Here is a 14419-nt window from a genome sequence, read left to right as displayed (position 1 = left end):
TATATATATAAATATATATATATATAAATATATATATATATATTATATATATATATATATCTTTCACACTATTCGCTATTTCCCGCGTTAGCGAGGTAGCATTAAGAACAGAGGACTGGACCTTTGAGGGAATATCCTCACCTGGCCCCCTTCTCTGTTCCCTCTTTTGGAAATTTAAAAAAAAAAAAAAACAAGAGAGGGAAGGATTTCCAGCCCCCGCTCCCTCCCCTTTTAGTCGCCTTCTACAACACGCAGGGAATACGTGGGAAGTATTCTTAATCCGTATCCCCAGGGATAATATATATATATAAATATATATATATAAATATATATATATAATATATATATATATAAATATATATATATATATTATATATATATATATATTATATATAATATATATATATATTATATATAATATATATATATATATATTATATATATATATATACACACATACAGGTGCAAGCACTTCATCTTCAATGCCTCCATCAAAATTATGTCACAGCTCATAGATGAAATGCCTGATAAATAAAATAAACCTAATATTGAATTTTCAGTAGTATACTTTTGATGTTGAAATAAAGACCTGAGCTGTATGATGAAATGATAATACACTTAATAATTACACTTTCAAATTAGAAAAAAATTTGTGGGTGATATGTAGGTGAATGACACAAACACCACATCACAGCATGGCTAAAAATGTACAAATACTGTCCAAAAAGTTATTTGTTTCTTCAAAATAAACGGTTTCTGTTTTCAAGCAAGAGGATAACTCTCCTAGCCCACGACTGCTTGTTCATTCATTCAGTGCACATCCCAAAAAGATCAATCAATCCCTTAAATAGTCACCCAAAAGAGAGACTGCACCCATTATAATCAATTATAACATGCTATCAACAAGACCACAAAATATTATGTACAATACACATTGAAATGATTCATTACATTACATTTTATAACTACAGTATTAATATATCCTTAACTTTCTTGTTGCTCATCTATACTATCAACATTAAGTTATATGCAATGATAAATGACCCTGACAACTTTTATTTAATGTACCATCAGCTACATCTTATGTGCTGTCTACTGCATTTTCAACAGTGTAGCAGGAGAAATTCATAATAATAAAACAAATCAATCATAAAATGGTTTTAATGAATGAGAGACTGCTTTCTGTTCTCTGCCATGATGAAGGGTTAGGAAAATCACTACCACTTGCTTCTCCTGGATGTCAAAAATTGCAAATGAAACAAAATACAGCAAAAAAAAATAAAAGTTAAGACAGGTACACTCAAACTACAACAGTATCACCTACCCAACCTTATCCATAAGCCACACAACTTATTCATTTAATCTGGTTTCACAATGCACACCAGACTAAAAATGGGGTAGGTGGGAGACAGCTTGGCCTTCCAACCCCACAAAATAGAAAGGGATCACATTTCATCAAAACTGACTTTCTGTTGAGGGTAATATGGACAAAGAAAACAAACATCACAAATTCTGAGAGCAATAGGCAAGTGAAACATGCATTATAACCATAACATGCCAAAAATGCCTTTTTTTTTTTAATCAGCAAGAACAGTCCTCCTAAGCAAAACCCACTATATGAAATAACAATCAAGGTTTAAATAAAAAATACTTTGAATGAATAGTTCATTTTCTCTACCTACCTATTATTTACAGCTTCTTTTCCATCTATATAGGGTGGAGCAAATGCATCCAGCCTCAAAGTCCAATTATACATACCTAAAAATATATACTACTATAAGTGAATGAAATTCTACTCAAAGATCTCCTACATCACCAACAAATGTAACAGTGATAAAACAGACACACTAAAATAACCCAATACGCATTTAACAAATGACTTCCCAACTAAGTCTTACATTCCAACCATACTCTCAAGACAAACACGTCAAACTTTCCTGTTTACACTTCTGACATCACCCATCACTACAAACACCATTTAAACATATCCCAATATCCTTCATGCCCATGATGCAACCACCATAAAGAAGACAGCAAGCACTTACTACTCAATAGCCCTGCATTCTTTGCACACAGATCCACATACAACATCACAAAACTTTATGACCTCAGGTCCCAACCAGTGGATGTGGCCAGCTTTCCAAGTGCTATAAGAGCCTAAAAAAAGGATGGAGGGGACTCATATGGCAGAAAGTAAGTGAATGGAACTCATTTATGAATTAAATTTAAACATGAATAGTGCCAAGAGAGCAACATACAGTGAGTTAGCTCTAAACTATTTCCCATTTTACTTTCTAGTCATTTCCATCATTAACAAGAGAGCTATAAGGCAATACTAAGATAAGAAAGCACCCATTATTTATACTCCATGATGGAGTTAATCAGACGTCCTGCCCTGGTGAAAGCAGCAGCTTGTTAGAGAATGAACACTTGCCAGGGCAGGTGCTGCTACTGCCATGCACCATTTTTTAAACATTTCCAAATTTCATATTCCTTATTTCATGTTAACATTATCTGATAGACATTCATGGAAACATTATAAGCATACCCCTGAACAGTAAAACATTCAAAAGCAGTGATTAGATGTGCTTTGCCATACATAATTAAAAAAAGAATGAAACTTGCCACTGTTACTGTCAAAATCTGTGACACCTTACATATGGCAACAATTTCTGAGGTGAACAGCATGAGGAGAACAAGAGAATAGATGGGAACATCAGAGAGAAGAGCAAATGGAGAAATGGTAACATGCAAAGATGTGAAAAAGAGATGGAGTGAGTACTTTGAAGGATTACTAAATGTGTTAAATGATAGGGTGACAGATGTGAGGTGTTTGGGATGTAAGGAAGTCCAAAGTAAGAGAATCAAGGCAAGTGGTTTAAAGTAAAAAGAACAGGTGGTGAAAGCCATGCATAAGACTAAGTATGGCAAAGTGGCTATAGTGGATGATACTGCAGTTGAATTTCATGAGAAAGGGGGTGACAGTGTTGTTGACTGGTTAGCTGGGAGTAACAAAATACCTGTATGGTGTCACTGTATAAAGGTAAAGGGGACAAAAATTGAATGTCAAATTACTGTTCCATGGTTTGCCTTGACTATTTTGTATTCCCTGGTTCATCACACTGACAAAATGTCGTCTCCAATCTAAAACAATGCTCCAATCCATTCTATCCAGTGCAAGCCTCTTGCCGCCATCCTGAATGTTTAAACCCTGATATTCCCAAAACCATCACTTCATCCTTTCACCTCCTCCTTTGTCTTCCTGTAACCCTTTCTCCTTACACCTCTAACACATAGATACTCCTTATTGGTCTCTCTTTGCATATCCCCTCCATCTGTTTGGACCATTTCAGCATAACGTGCTCAGCCATTCCAAACAAACTGCACCTCTTTCTGACAAAGTCATTTTTTGTGAGATCAACACACCTCATGCACATATAATAATTTCAGTTCAAGCACGTCCACCATATTCCCCTTTTTTTCTTCTTTACTTAAAACATGAACTTGCATCCATACGGCACTGTTGAGACTACCATACCTACAAATATATTCAGTTTTTCCCTTTAAGACACTGACCCTTACTTCCCCATGCTTCTTGATGTACTCAGGACATAAGCCTCTCTTCTATCCTATGGCTCACTTCAATTCTCATGGTTCCATCTGCTGCCATGAACATACCTTGGTACCTAAAGTACTACACTTCCTGTAGGTCCTTCCCATTTAAAGTTACAATTAAACAATACTCTCTCACCATCCTATTGCACCTCTTTACCTTACTTTTGTTCACATTTGCTTTCAACTTTCTCATTTAAACTCCTCATCAAACCCAGTAACCTGCATCTGGATTTTCTTGCTGAGATTACCACCAGAGCTGTCATCTGCAAATTGCAAATGAGTCACCTTCCATCCCTCTTTGCTCCCAGCATACACATTCCTTGTTTCAAGACCTTTATATTTATCTTCTTCACCACTTGGTCCAGCATAAAGTCATGATGGCATCAACCATCCTAGTTGCATACCCATTCTCTGGGAACCACTCACCCTCCTCCCTTTCCATTTGAACATGACTCACTCTCACTGAAAAATTCCTCAATGCACTTAGTGACTTTCCTTGTGCTCCGTATATTACATCCACATCAACAACCATAAGGCATCTCTCCTAACCCGATCATACATATTTTCCATATCCATGAATCCCAAATACAAGTCACTTTTTTCCTCTTTTAAGTATTTCTTACACACTTTCTTCAGAGCAAACACATGGTCCACACATCCTCTGCCTCTCAAGAAACCATCATCAGTTGCTATGAACACAACACATCCTCTATATCATCATTTCTCCTAAAACCTACCAGAAACACTCAACACACTTATATCCCAATAATTTGAACACTCATTTCAGTCCCCTTTACCTTCATACAAGTACACTATAAATGCACTAAATCAGTACTCAGGCATTTAACTGTGGGCCATACATACATTGAACAGCCTGAATAACCAATCAATATGGTAACCTTTCTTGTGAAAATAAGTTGGAATCTCATTCAATCTTGATGCTTTCCCACATTTCATCCAGTGCAAGGATTTAACTACCTAGTGTCTTATCACCACCCCATTTCCTATGACTCTCCAATTCATGTGCCTCCTCATTCCTAATACAACATGTCTGCCTCATCATACACATTCCGTTGTCCAGATAATATACTTAAATTTCTAATCCTGTTGGGCAGAACAATGAGGAATCATCTCATCCTTCTTGCTGGGCTTTCAAATGCGTTTGTTTAATGCCCCTTAAGAAATACTCAAGAGATTTAATTTCTCCAATTCTTCCAGTACGTTAGAACTCCAGTTCTAGATATTTTCTCTATGGCCTTCTACTAGAGGTAATGCATAATTTACCATATATTATTTTCTTTCTGAGTATAGTTCTAGTTCTCTCAATCTTTGATGATAATTCCTGTGTTCCAAACCCCTCACATTTATTTGCAAAGTGCTTCTCAATTCTCTCCAGCTTATTACTTTCTGTTTGCTTGCTTGGTAATCTTAGAACACAACAGTATACAATCTTGGTTCTTTCATATTCACTGAACATTTTCATCATCATTCTTGTATCTTATAGTGAAAGTTATTATCACATCACTTCCTGGTTTGAGAGTACAATATTTTCATTTTTTCAGTTGGGTTGTTAGGAGGAGAAAAAGGAAGGGGTTGGACAGAAAAGGTAAAGTGAAGAAACAGAAGATATTCATAAAATGTGCAGATGTATGTTGTGCATTAACAAAAGCATATGAGTGTTTGCTGGATACTTATTTTTTGGGTTCTGAATTCTAGTTTCCTATTCATGATGACTCCTTAGTGTATGAAACATCTGTTTTCAGTCTCTTCATGCAGGGTCCTTATTATTATTATTATACTCTTTCATTTCTTGACTTATTGGCTCAAGTTTTTCTCTATCAAATTCCATCAGGTTATCTCTTCTGTTTATATACATATATATATATATATATATATATATATATATATATATATATATATATATATATATATATATATATATATATATATCTTTCTTTCAAACTATTTGCCATTTCCCGTGTTAGCGAGGTAGTGTTAGGAAAAGAGGACTGGGCCTTTGAGGGAGTATCCTCACCTGGCCCCCTTCATATATATGTTCTTAGCATTTTTTCTCTGTCTTCTGATACTATCATTTTACTGACTGTACCATCTGAAAAAAAGTCTAATTATACTTCTTTTACTTCACTGTCTACATTTGATATTATGATCACCATTAACAAAGATAAAACCCTCTATACAAATGAGATGCATTCCTGAGAAGTGTGACTTTTTAAAAATACTTAAAACAAATTCAATTTTTCCATGAATATAATCATATAACTTTGGATTACATTCTTGAAGAATATTTCTAGTCAAAAATTTCTCACTAAAATATTAAATACAATATTATTTATCAAACATCTGTAATTATAACTTTAATTGATATCTAAATATAAAATACAGTAAATATGTATAAAACAACACTCACCTGAAGTTCCTCCAGCTATGAGGACTGCTGAAAGTGAGTAGTAGTGGAGTTACTCATACAAAGGATCAGACATAGACATGTCTGTCTCTTCACTGTCTATAGGTGTGATAAGGTTTTAGGAATGAAATAACACTAAAAAGTCAGTCAAAGAAGATGAACAAAATGACAAATCGTGGAGCTGGTTGCAAATAATGTTCCTTACACAACATAGTGGAGAACATCATTAAAAATTGATGAAATTTCGTCATTCTGTTTTTAAGTTTCTGAAATATGTTGCTGAATTCATCAAAGACAATTAACAAAACAACTTATATTGGGACACCCTATAATTGGGCCTTTCTGTAATACTGGAGCAAGTACTGTTCCTTGTGGGACATCCAAGAGTCACATCTTTATTGAAAATGGTTCTATTTGCTACTATTCTTAATCTTTTGTTAATTAGAAATTCCTTGATCCATCCATCTTTGTGGGCAACCTTTAATGTTTTCTTTGCTTTCCTAATAACTTTGTTGCTAACTTTATCAGATGCCTTAGCAAAGTCTAGATCAGATTCAATTCTCCCTCATTGCATCTATGTTTCATACTTGTAATAGTTAATAGTTGAATATGCATACATTTACCCAACACAAATTCACAATGGCCTTCATTCATATAATTGCTGTTAACCAAGGAAGAGGCTGAGGAAGAAATGAAAGGATGGGGATCAAAGAGACTTTGGGGTACTGAGACCTAGACATCCTTGAGGGTGAGAGGCATGCTTTGGATAAAATGAGTTGGAGCAATTTGGTATAAAGCAGGGTTATGTACAGAATGAATCTGGGCATTAAGATGACTCAAGATAAATCATTATATAGTCTGTGGGGCTTGGGGATGAATGGTAGTCTCTGGTTTCGTTACATTATATAAGCCAGTTGGAGATTGGGTAAGTGCAACTCAGGCCACTGCTTGTTTGTTGCTGGCACTATTATATCTTTCAAGCCACGTTAAGATTCCTGAATTTTTGTACCTTAATTCAGAATGGTTTTGTGCTTTCTAACCCAAAAGAAGGCAGAAAACTAAAGCTGCACTATCTATAATGCTCCATGACTGCATATTCATGCCAAAACCTAAGCTAATGAATGCTAACAGAACATATCAAAGTCACTTTTCAGTTGTGAATCTCTAAGTGCTTGCACTTTGTCTCTAAGGAGCCACTTATTTTCTGATAATCACTATACTGTATGTTCCTATTGACTTAATCCTGGGCCTACAGATGTTAATATTTAAGTCACCTAAAAAACATGAAAACTATGTCTCAAGTTATTCTAGCTTGAACACATCAATGATATGCTAAGTTGAAGCCAAATGGGTTATGGAGAGATTACAATCAACCCAAAATACAGTAAAATTCATGAGTGAAATCACAACAAAGGCTACAATTGAAATTCTGGCACCATGGCTGAAAAGCCCATATGAAATAAAAGCTTTGGAAAGCTGATAAACTTATGCAACTCAGATTAAATGGAGCCTAAAAATTTGTTATACATTTTCTCTGTAAACCTTAAGAAAACTTCATTCTTGAATATCAGGAGTTCTCTCTTTAAGATTTTACTTTAGAAAATAGAGTACACTGGGCAGAGCTGGGTTACAAGATTCCCCTTCCTCAATGAAAGGGGAAGTTTACTATCCCAATATGAGATTGTAATACCTGGACATGCATCAAACTGCAGGGATGACTGACTTGTTGCCTGTAGCCGGACACGCTACCACATGGGTGGAATGTGGTTAGTTCACACTAAGAAGAGCTAACATGTGGTGGGATCAGCATATTCAGGTCCACTCAGTACTTCATCATTCATTGTTGAAGTAACAAGCATATCAAATAATGTGATATTCAGTTTTATGGAACCTTTCCTCCCTTCATCATACATATTCTAAATGCCATAGTCAGCAGAGTTCACTACTAGGTCCAGAAAAAATCATATATATGAGAACCACATAATGCTCTGTCAACAAAGCAAAAGATTGTTGGATATCCTATGATATTCATCTTGCTACTGACCTTATCAAAACACTGAAAGAAGACAATGACTGCTGTTTAGGTGGTACTGCTGAAGCCTAAGGACTACCTAATCCTAATTGGGAGAATTTCAGCTCATTTACCTGATCTACCCCATAGAATTGTATACAGAGTTAATGATGACAGACAGGTATATGGGTAGTTTTTAAGCAATTCTGTTCCTGTTTTTAAATTCCCAGAAAAGAGAATCCAGGAGATTCAAGTAGCATTGGTATTCCAGGCCCATATTATTTAGAATATAACAAACATTAATCTAAATACAAGACTGGACAGTTACACACTTTTAAGGTCGATGGAATGAGAGAGCATTCTCATATAAAGCAGAAGCTAATCATACATGCTGCTGAAAGTTCCACAGTTAATGGACAATGTTGCGTGTAAACTATTCTGCCAAGCTTGTAATGATTCATGAATGTAGACATCACAAACTAACATCAATAAAGGATTTTCAGGTTTACATAATTTAATTACTGGCTTTAGCTGGGGAATTACTATGTTTTCATGTGCATGAGCCTTTTAGTGAAGCTGCCTTTTTTTCTTTTTTTTTTTTGTAGCAAGCACTGAAAACTATAAGACACAAAACTACTTTTTCTTTTGAAATATGGTATCAAAAATGAGGGCCACCAGGAAAAAATATATTCTTATTGTGGCACATGGGCATTACTCTTATGTCCTTTGCTTTGTAAACCTTTTTTATATTCATAAGCAATTTAGCTGAAAAACCCTCTCATCCTACCACCTAAGATTCAATACATGCTCCTATATTTAAAGTCTTGTCATGAAGATGACCTGAATATATGTGGATCCCATGTAAAACATCAATTCCAAAATACCAAGACATACATTCCACTTTCAGTAAATCATACTTGGATAATGGCTGTGATATTGAAGGTGTTTTTCATGTGCTGTTAATGGATTATGTAAGAACTTAGAAATCTAGGGTATCTGTTCTTTGTTTAATATAACTGTTTAATAAAATAAGACAGATACTCCAAAAACACAAGAGAAAAAGGCACACCTCTGATTAAACCACACACACAAATTTTGACACTAAGTCATCGTAGCTATCCAAACCATAGCTTGGAAAACATGTAGTGAATCCATAAGTACTGCTTGTCTATATATCTCACCTGTTTCCATGGTCCGAGTACATAGGTAAGGCAGGATGGCCTCCAGGTGGGCCACGAGGATCAGGGGGCTTTTTATAAAGTTCAAATGCACTTCCTCTATGATCATGATTGGGCAAGTCTCTACCACCAGGTCCCCCGCCATGTTGGCCACTTCCTGGGACCATATCTCGAGGAGGAGGGACATTGAGGTAATACGCACTTCTACCTGATGCTGATGACGTCACCTAAAGTAAGCAATATCTTGATGATCTTTTGATACAAGCATATCAGAAAAGTAGTATAAATCATACAATTAATACAAAAAATATATCTTTCATCATGAGAATTAAAGAAATGGATGAATGAAACTACATGTCATTATCAAAAAGACTACTTTAACTTGATAAAAACATTACATCAAGCATTGCTAGGTTCTGCACACACGCTACCTCATATACTTATGTAACAGTTGAATTTTTAAGATGTAATTTTCAGGTAGAAAGTATAGGATTGACATGTATAAGAGTAATATCTTCATGGGGTGGAAATTCATGCTTGATGGAGGGGCAACTTTTATCTTAAAACATTAAAAATATTTACCACACAATGTATGCTAGGCCAGGCTTTTGCAATGTTAAGCTGTTGTATACTAAATTAAGAATTATCTGAAAGCTGTGCTATACTTTTGGCAGGCAAAGCAGTCTTAGTCTAAGCTCCTCAGACTTAAGTAGCCCACCATACACTAAATTCCTCTCTCTTGGGTACACTGAGGACAGAACTATGCTTCATTGTCCATCCATTCATTGTAATCAGGCACAAATCCTAATCCCTTTGATATATAGTTTTTTGCTCACCACTTGTTTAAGAACGAAAAAATTACTTATTACCTTCAGAATCACTTTAACGACCATATCAAAGAGAACTGCATACTTATCATCAACTTCACCTATATCCTTAGCATTAATGCTACACACTATCATCTGGTGTCACTCATTCAGTATAAAGTTTTCATAATCACTCATTCAGTATAAATTTTCAAAATCATCAATGTCACAATCACTTTCAGAGCAATTAAAGGTAAAAAAGTCTCAGCTTTTGCCATTATTATGTCTTATACCACAACTGTTTTCCACTGTAAATGTATTACGAATGCTTTTGAAATGTGGGTTTTTCACTCTATTTAGAATACCTTTAAAATTTGTTTTACAGTGAAATAAAATACAATATAGATATAAAAAATCATCAGTTTATACATTCAAAAATCTTCTCTGTCTTGAAGTGTCTTAAGAAGAGAACAAAGATTTTACTCAGAACATACTTTGTGAGCTTTTAAGAACGTATGACTATCATTATCCAGGAATTTTACAGAGAAGGAATGTCACTGATATCAGAATTAGGCTTCCCTTGTATTACACATCATATCAAGTGTATGCTATATCAAATATAGCATCTTTTTAGTATGTATTAGTAGTATTCACACTTTCTCTTACTCATGAAGCTAATTAAGCACTGTCTTTATAATTTCCTTCAACAGTCATTAGCCACTTATTCTATCTCCTTCCATTAGTTCACAATAACTAGTCTCCATTCATTGCTGTCAGCAAGTCCCGTTCCCTCTGATATAATATCTTATTCATGTTCATCTCATGCTTGCAGTCTTCATAATCACAAATGATCATGACAACATCAATGAGAACTGTGTATGCATCATCACTCTCAAATATTATCTTGACAACAATGCTATATTTTGTCTTCAGTTTCTATCAACATAATTATTTTCATGACATTTTGTGTTAATATTTCACTGAAGCTGTCTCTGTTACTATCACTAATATCACTCAAAGGTTAAGGAGCCTGTACATTCACCTTTATTTTGCCTTTTATGTAACTTCTGTTCCCACTAGAGTACAGACACAGCAAGACCTAATGCTTTCAAAATATGGGAATTTCACTCCTCTAAACCACCTTAATTCTTCCAAAACTACATTTAAAGTAAGTGATTTTGGCTTTTCTTTGTTGCTCTGCTATCACTCACTTTAGCACCCTTTTTCCAGCCACTGTCACATTACTGTAGTTTGCTGTTAAAAAGTTATAAACTTGACAGTTGAAACTTCACAGAACATTACAGAAACAAAACCTAAATGTCCCCTTATGCTGATATTTAGTCTACTAGCAAAATATAACATACCTAATCATTGTACCTACATACAGTGTCTACAAAATAAACTTGTTAGCCTCCCCAATATATTTTCAAAGACAAAGTCATACTTGCATTTTAGTACTCTGTCACCTCTCCTTTGGCCATGATCATCATCTGCTGAAGTCTGGGCATGGAAATGGCAAGGTTCCTGATGTATTCTATGTCCATATTTTGGGTCCACAGGGTCTTGATCTCCTCAGTGAGGTGAGGCATAATGAGCTGTTGCAGGAAAAAGCCACCCGAGTGTGTATTCTAAACCCTCCAGTGCACCAAGAAATCTGTGAACCCAAATTTTCTTCCTTCCAGGTGAGACTTAGGGCTCTCTCCTCCTTAGAAAGATAACTAATCATCTTGAAGCATAGGTGGAAGACATACATTGCCTTGAAGCAAAATTCCCAAAATCAAGAGGCAGCCGGGAAGAGTAATGAGAGAACATCCTTCCATCAAGATAGTCTGAGGAACTCTGAAGTGGGTCGCTGACACTCACAATATTCGGAACACTTGTCTCAGCTAGATATACGATGATTTCACCCTGCGAGAATCATAAGCTCAAACCCACAAAACACCTTTGCTATGTATTGCCTTAAAATATATAAAGGGAGTGAACAAGGTCTTCAGCATACACTCATATAAGAAAGGAGACCGACCAAGAAGAAGCGTTAAACTACAGACTAGTCTTCCTTATAAGAATGGTCTGTAAGTTACTGGAAAAGATAATAAAAAATAGATGACTTCATGCCGAGGAGAAATTACCTACTTGAGAAACAGTACGGTGGGTGGATTGTTTGTATTTGGAATACTATTGGACACTGTACCACATGGAAAGCTGATCAAAAACTGGATCACCAGGCATGAATAAGGGGGAGGAGACTTCGATGGACAGACGTTCATCTTAGTGGAAAAGACCAGATGACGTGTATCGAAGAAGCCTTTTTGAAGTGAGTGGAGGGCACTAGTGGAGTGCCACAGGGTTCTGTTCTGAGACTATACTCTTCTTGATGTATGTAAATAACTTGCCAGAGGTACAGTCTCCTACTCAAATACGTTTGCAGAGGCCATGTAGGAAGTGAAAAATAAGAAGGATTGCACCAATTTGCAAGTAAACCTAGACAAACTCCACGGTTGATCTGATATCTGGCTGATCAAATTTATTCTGAGTAAATGTAAAGTAAGAGAATAAGATGCAGTGAAAGAAGGCATTAATATGACTATTATCTAGTAAGAAATAAGCTATGTGAGTGGGACTTGGGAGTTGGCATCATGACTAACCTGTTATCAGAGTCATACATTACCAAAATAATAGAGAAGACAAATCATCGCATGGCAAATATTAGAACAGCAATGAAGTTTCTGAATAACGATTTATTCAGCAAAATGTTCATACTCTAAATAAGACTAAAATTAAAATAAGCTTCTCAGGTTTAGTCATTGCACCTAGAAAAAATTGCTATAAATGGTCCTGAAGAAGATGACAAAGATGGTAACAGAATTAACATAGATGAGCTACAGAGAAAAGCCAGAGGTTTTTAAATTTGCTCAAAATGAGAAAGAAAAGAATAAGCTGATCACAGTCTTTAAGTTTTTAAACCAAACTGATGGTGTAGACAGAGGTTACTGTTGCTAACCATGAATGCATGCACAGGCTGCCCAGGGTTGGGCCCACATAGGTTTAAATCCTGGTTGTGGCAGCCAGTCCACAGTCAACCAAGCTGTTCATCCTCCCATAGGTGTTGGTTGACAAACTGGGTGTCTGGATTGGGTGAGTCAGTTGCTGTTTGATGATAATACGATGTTGGTAGCAAACTTGAGTGAGAAACCTCAGAAGCTGGTGTCTGAGTTTGGAATAATGTGTGAAAGGAGAAAGTTGAGAGTAAATGTAAATAAGAGCTATGTTATGAGGCTAAAATGTAAAAAGAGACAAGTTACCAGAAGTGTGAATATGAATGGACTTTTTTCCCCCCCCGGTCAATTCCCTGACGAACAAGTACGCAAGAAAAAACACGAATCACACACTCCTGTTTATGTTCTGGACATCAACCATCAATAAGAGCAATAGACACCATTTCAGCATATCCCAAACCCTTCATGTCCATGATGTAACTACCACAAAGACACTAAATACCCTGTTCTCCCTGTACACAGAACATCACAACACTTTATGATTTTTGGTCCCGAACAGCAGATGTGGCCAGCTTTCTGAGTGCTGCAGGAGCCTCATAAGGACAAATGGGACTCTTGGAGCAGGAAGTAAATAAGTATATATATATATAAGGGACAGAGGAGAAAGAATGCCACACGTGTATTCCAAGCATGTTGTTGAGGTGACTAAGAGGAGCTGTAGCTGGGGGCTGGACTTCCACCTTCTTGTATCTTTATTTCTAAAAGATGGAACAGGAGCCAAGCAGGTAGCACTCTTCCTCCTCAAAAGCTCAGGCTAGGATGTCAGCGTGTGTGGATGTAACCATGAAGAGAAGAAAGGATACACGGGTAGTATATTTGAGTAAAGGAACCTATATGTTCTGGCTCAAAATTGAAACAAAACTTAGGGGTAAGGAGATAGAATCAGTTGGGAAAGTCTTAGGGATAAAGTTAGGGGTTGGTGTAAGGATGACAGCAAAGGAAGGAGTAGCACTACTGATGAAGTTAGTTTTGGGAATGTGTGAAAGTGTGTAAGGAAGGGAGATCCAAACTTATGTGTGAAAAATGAGTGGATTATGAAGGATGAGTACTTATCAGTGCTTATGAATCTGGTGACAAGAAGCACCATGAAGAGAGGTGAGTGTTTTGGGAACAGAAGAGTGAGTGCAGCAGTTCTGCTGCAAGAGATGAGGTATTTGTGGTGAGTTACATAAATAAGAGAATAACTTGGTAGTGGATTTGAACGAATGAGACCATTCTCAGCCTGCTCCTGACTAACTCACTAATGTTGCAAGAAGGAAAACAGTGAAAAAGGAGGAGGATATGGCAGCAGATGGAAGTATGGGAGCTGATTTAAGCCATAGGGTAGG

The 14419-nt window shown here is 36.1% G+C and overlaps 1 protein-coding gene across 21 annotated transcripts in view; it reads right to left on the bottom strand.

The window, feature by feature from the left end:
• pyd (zonula occludens-like protein polychaetoid) overlaps positions 1 to 14419 on the bottom strand; it is a 430922-nt gene that overhangs the window by 14916 nt on the left and 401587 nt on the right. For 18 of the 21 annotated variants that reach the window (XM_071658232.1, XM_071658225.1, XM_071658241.1 and 15 more), the window contains 3 exons: positions 9233 to 9456; positions 6044 to 6070; positions 1683 to 1758 (listed from right to left, as the gene is read on the bottom strand). In XM_071658232.1, coding sequence (XP_071514333.1) covers positions 1749 to 1758; positions 6044 to 6070; positions 9233 to 9456 — 261 coding nt within the window. In that variant the 3' untranslated portion in view covers positions 1683 to 1748. The remainder of the gene's footprint in view (positions 1 to 1682; positions 1759 to 6043; positions 6071 to 9232; positions 9457 to 14419) is intronic. The other 3 variants (XM_071658226.1, XM_071658227.1, XM_071658228.1) reach the window with 3 other exon arrangements.

The sequence above is a fragment of the Panulirus ornatus genome, chromosome 66 (assembly GCF_036320965.1).
Source record: "Panulirus ornatus isolate Po-2019 chromosome 66, ASM3632096v1, whole genome shotgun sequence".
NCBI classification, from domain to species: domain Eukaryota; kingdom Metazoa; phylum Arthropoda; class Malacostraca; order Decapoda; family Palinuridae; genus Panulirus; species Panulirus ornatus.
This window is presented reverse-complemented; position numbering and strand designations above follow the sequence as displayed.